This window comes from Camellia sinensis, chromosome 14 (genome assembly GCF_055761805.1).
Source record: "Camellia sinensis isolate YWXY chromosome 14, ASM5576180v1, whole genome shotgun sequence".
NCBI classification, from domain to species: Eukaryota; Viridiplantae; Streptophyta; class Magnoliopsida; order Ericales; family Theaceae; genus Camellia; species Camellia sinensis.
The window spans coordinates 112,827,389-112,833,168 of record NC_138974.1 but is presented as its reverse complement, the minus strand read 5'-3'; the positions used below and the strand labels follow the sequence as shown (position 1 = coordinate 112,833,168).

The 5,780-nt window shown below is 32.2% G+C and overlaps 1 protein-coding gene across 2 annotated transcripts in view; it reads right to left on the bottom strand.

The window, feature by feature from the left end:
• Positions 1–5,174: 5,174 nt before the first annotated feature.
• The window catches only part of LOC114270618 (ADP/ATP translocase, mitochondrial), a 4,331-nt gene continuing 3,725 nt past the window's right edge, over positions 5,175–5,780 (bottom strand). For both annotated transcript variants that reach the window (XM_028212144.2, XM_028212145.2), the window contains exon 4: positions 5,175–5,780. This exon is cut by the window's right edge and continues 11 nt beyond it. In XM_028212144.2, coding sequence (XP_028067945.1) covers positions 5,495–5,780 — 286 coding nt within the window. In that variant the 3' untranslated portion in view covers positions 5,175–5,494.

Genomic DNA, 5,780 nt, shown 5'->3' with positions numbered 1-5,780 from the left:
CAGATTGCTTCTGCCAGCAAATCCTTTCTAACTTTCGAAGATATTCGGCTGACATTTGTGCAACGTCTTTGCATGAAATCTGACGGCCATTTCCCACCTTGTGTCAAATCCAACTTCTCCTTCCCACATTGTACCCCAAATATCAGCCTAATGTCGTTGTTCCGCAATGGTAACTTAGTTCCACCATGTGGAACTTGTCATCTTCAGGGTTGTAAGTTTGTATAATCCGACATACCGTCGTATCACACTTTTTAAACAGTTTTGGATCAAGCTCGTGAACACGAATAGTATCAATCATGACCCAGAACGGGGTTTTCTGCAACTGTCTGATGTGGCCATCGCGTAATTCTAATTCCAGCACTGTGCTAATCAGTCCTGTAATGTTTGATCGGTAAATCAATTTTGACGGATCAACATCAGCTTTTCGAACATGATCACAGGGCCCTTTTTGTTTCTTTAATGGGAGTTTTGATTGTCTTTCACTGGCCGGCTTTGTCGACGTTTGCGGTGATCTCGTGCCAATATTTCGTTTACTATTCCTACTACCACTGCTACCTGAACATGTGTTACATGCAAATTAGCAGGAACAAACTAAAACTCCCAACAACACACGTAAAACGTCATGAACCATATCAACACATCTTACCCCACCAAACAAACGACACCAATTAACACCACAACATGTTCCACCACCAAGTAAATCACCAAAAAAACTCATACTTTCACGCCCCATGTCATACTAGAAATGTAAAATATGAAAACAACAGTAACATCACACACCAACATTTGTTTAAATTTCCAATTCACAGTACATGACGAGGACGTATTACATGCAACACTATAAAAAACCAACCATTTTCACTTCCCCACAAACTCATTTCACTATTTTGTAATACGTTACATACAAACGCAACGAACCATAAATATGCATTCCTGCAAAACCATACAAGATTTACAGTCACGCTAACTAGATTAGGTTAATTTATTAAAAAACAATACACATCTGTCACCACTTTACTATGACTTTAATATTGTCTAACACATTACATAACATCAGTACGACTCATCACACAACAACAAAAAATACACACAAACAATAACGCCCCATCTCAAATATGCAAGTACACCACTGCCATATATCTTGAACACCATTACTATTGCCTTAAATGTAAAAATCACAAAAACACCATATACACACCCCACAGGTACATGATAATATGCACCACCAACAAAATAGCTAAACCATCTTCCCCTCCACCCCCCCCCCCCAAAAAAAAAAAAGCAAAAAACCCAGGACACACCTGATCACAAAAGTGCATTACCATCACATTTACAGTTACCACACTAACATTACCACAAATTCCCAAATTCACAGCCCTTAACGGGCCAACAACATTGACAAACTACCCTATGCAACAAGCATGCATTTCACAAAATCCTCCATATTAACAACTCTACATTACATTCACAATATTCTGCAGTTCGCCTAGTGTTACACACATCACAATTTCAGAAAATCTCAACCACGCGAACACAAATGAAATCAAGGGTTGATGTATACAAACGATTAACGTACCTGCAGCCATTATTGGCAAACACAGTCACTTGCACCGGATTACAACGGTTTTTCGGTCACTGCTTCAAAGCACAACAGCGTCTCAACCACCCACACCGCCGACGTGGATGTATCAAGAGCGAAGGGGTTGCGTATTTGCTAGGGATTACGATAAAATACAAATTCATATTCTATTGTCCCAATCCACACGAATTTCACATCGTCAAATAATAACCAACAACTGCACTACCTAACATTACGCCATTAACATCGGCGTACTGCTAAAACTTTCATACACGACTCTTCGATTACGCTCTATTTGGAGGGAAAACAAACATCTACAGAGTAAAGGTTTTGGGCATTTCAGTCAATACGACGTTGGGGTTTTCCTCATTTGCCCTTACTAAAAAGCGCCAAACATAGCGTAACACTGGTTATTTTGTCATTAACATTAGGTTGGGACTAATTGGATCATAAGATAAAATATAGGACCAAATGGGTCATAAGAAAAAGATTTGGGATTTATTGGTGCATCTCCCTAATTTATTATGTCTTTCAAAAAATGAATGGTCTAATTTCCAAATATTCTTATTTATTGTTCATTTTTTTTACAAATAAATGTCATAAACTAGCATAACTACTATGAAATACGGGTACTCCAAAAATATTATCGTACTCAATGGCGGAGCCAGAAAATCAAATTAAATGGGGTAATTATTAATAACAATATCAAAAAAAATTACAAAAATATTTCACGCAAGTTTTTACGATTGATTTCGAGAAACATCAAAAAAATAATGTTATTTATAACTAATGTATCATGGACAATATAAAAAAATATAGATATAAGTCTTAAAATAAATTATACAATGATAAATTATTTTTTTATGCAAAATTTGATTAAAAATTCAATATAATGGTAATACCACGTCATTATTAGTATGTGATATCACCAAATAATAGACAATAAACATATAGAGAGTAAACCTCACATGTCAAATATAACTAACAATCTAATAAATTTCATATCTTTATAGTGAGATTACTTATACTTGCATGTCAATAATAATGATATCACCGTTACATTCAAAAAATTTCATAAAATTTTCATAGATAACATAGTTTATAATAGTCTCTTCATTTTCAATCAAAATAACCATTATTGTTCTCATAATTTTTAAAATGTCATTGACATTTCACTCTAATAATATTTTTGTAATTTTTTTTATTTAAAATATTTTCTTTATATTTGCACACACACACAAAAAAAAAAAAAAAACCCAAAATCCAAGGGGGCCATGTAACCCCCTGGTCCTCACTTCCCTCTGCCACTAATCGTACTTATATCGGGTACTGATACGCTTACCAATAGAGTTGCATGCGTACTAAGTACTCAAAATACGTACCGAATAAGTTTTATACATTCTTTATCAGTTGGGTATTCCGTGGGTACGGGATACCTACCTATAGGACATTGATGGAGATATGTTTAGTTTATTAAAGAGTTTTGATTTATTTGAAATTGCAAATCCTTTACTTGATGTACCAGAGATTAAGAAAAAAAATGTATTATTCAATGATGAATTTGATGAAAATGAAAATTGAAATTTCAAATTTTATTTAATTTGCTTTTGGAATGAAGCTGTTTTGTAATTTTTCCTACTTAATGGTTATTAAAATAATTTATGGACTTTACTTTTGTATTGGTCTTGTTCTACTATAATTTATCTTTTGGTTTTGTAATTTTTATTTTTAATTTTGGTATTGAATTTTGATTTGTAGGTTAAATTTCAAATTATAAATTATAAAAAAATTAAAAAATTATTGGCATATCACAGTCGTACCCGTATTTTTTATTTTTTTTAGATATTACCTTATTGGTGTACGCATATAAGTATCTGTATTCATTCTTATGTTTCATATCGAACCGATCTTATTTTTTTCATAAATAAGCTATACGTTGTGATATAAAAAATAAATTATTCAAATTATTGAGTCGAAACCGTGATAGATCCCACATTGTTTAGTCCAGTCCACTTTGCACAAAGAAAACCTAGCGCCGTTGAATAATTTCACCCTCTAATTTGCTGACACCTAGGAGGCTAAGGCCAAAGCATCTTCACCTTATTCCAATTTTTTAACTGAATTTTTAAAAAAAATTGAGTTTTTTCATATTTTTTATTTTTAGTAAATTTTTTTAATATTTTAAATAATTTCTTTTAGTTTTTAAATGTAACTAACTTAGATGTACCTATAAAATAAAATATTTCTAAGAAAACATTTTTAAAAATTAATATACATATAAGAATATGAAAATGTATTAACTTTTTATATTTTGGGTATTTAGCGAATTTTTTAAGAATTTTTTTTACAAATATTATATATTTTTATGTATATTTATGTTAGGTGTATTTAAAACATAAAAAAATGTTAAAAATATTAAAAAAAAAATCAATAAAAACAAAAAAAAAATACAAAAAATTAAAAAACTCAACTTTTTAAAAAGTATATTCAAAATTCTAAAACCAAATAAGGTGGATAGGTTTTAAAATAACACAGCAAAAATGCATTACTTCATCTGGCCAAACCCACTTGCTGTTGGCACTTGCCAAATTGCCAATGCCCAAACAAACTAACCACTAAAAAAAAAACGAAATAGCAGAGCAAGAATAGCAGTCTGTAGCCCAGGACTCTATTGGCATAGTTTTAATTTTAAATAATAAAATCAGATATGTATCAATATTAACAAGATATTCATATCAGACAGTGTTAAACGTTCCAAATCTAGTTTTTTTTTTTTTTTTTTTTTTTTTGAACTGACGTTCCAAATCTAGTTGACCGTCATTACAAAACGTAATAGATGATTTTTGAAAGGAAAAATTGCCAGTAAATCTAAATTGAGTACGTTCGGCATTTAAATAATTTAAAGATTTAAATAATTTAAAGATTTATCTTATTTGGTAAGGACAACCATTGAAAAGTCGTCAATGTCAATGGCCTATGACCGCAGTTAGTGCTAGTGAGGTGTAACATATATATAATATTGAACAAATAAATAAATAGATAAATGGCATACGTATAATTAGTAGAACATTTGACAACATAATAGCATAGATAGGTAATACACATGTTGATAGTGGGACATTTACACAGATAGTTAAATATTTGAATCACTTGTCACACATATAGATGACATATATACAAATAATGAAACATTTGAACAAATAATTAGTAACATGTGTACAAATAATAAAACATTTAAACAAACAGTCAGACATTTAAATCGATATTTGCACAAATAGGCAACCCATGTACGGATAGTGAAACATTTGATAGAACTAACATTTGATTATATTGACAAATAAATAAGCATTGAACAAAAATGTATTCTTTTTGAACAAATAATGTGCTTTTGGCCCCAAAAAAATTAAATTTTAGCCTATTTACCAAGAATTTCAGAAATGACCGTATGATCTGAGCGCCATTTTTAAAACCCTGGTCCAAGGTTCATTGGAATCCTTCAGAGAACCAAACTCAGTTACACACCTCAGATGAAGTCCCAGAGATGGCATGACTACAGAGAATTAAAGACGCCAGTCCCAAAAACTTAGAAAACAAATTCAAGCAACTAAGCATTAAATATTATATCCTCCAAATTCAATTGTAACAGAAGCAGAAATAGAACAATAATACTTGGAAAAAAAAAATACCCATCCCACGCAATTGGAAACTAATTGTCAACTCTCCTCCTACATCGAGGTTCATGGAAACAAAAATTGTTTTGCAAAAACAACAATGTTTGGGATATAAAACCCTAAAATTGGTGGTTATTCAAATTCGGCAAAAATTGCACTGGCTAAATGCCCAAAATAAACTCCAACAAAAACATTTTCATCAACATCTACTTAACTAAAAATCGCGATGATTATTGATCTCAAATTAGCCTCCTCCAGAACCATACTTCTTTCCAAACACAATCAGCTGGAGCTTGTCGTAACCCGCAAGCACACCCGCACCAGCAATTGCACGGAGAATGTTAGCACCGGCACCCTTGAACAGAGATTTGGCACCCTCATTCTTAAGGATTTGAGAGAAAGCATCGATCGAACTCTTGTACTTCACAGCTTCACCAGATGTCATCATCATTCTTCTGCGGACTGTGTCAATTGGGTAGGAGGCCAGACCAGCACCATTTGTAATGACCCATCCAAGAGCAAAGCTAGCA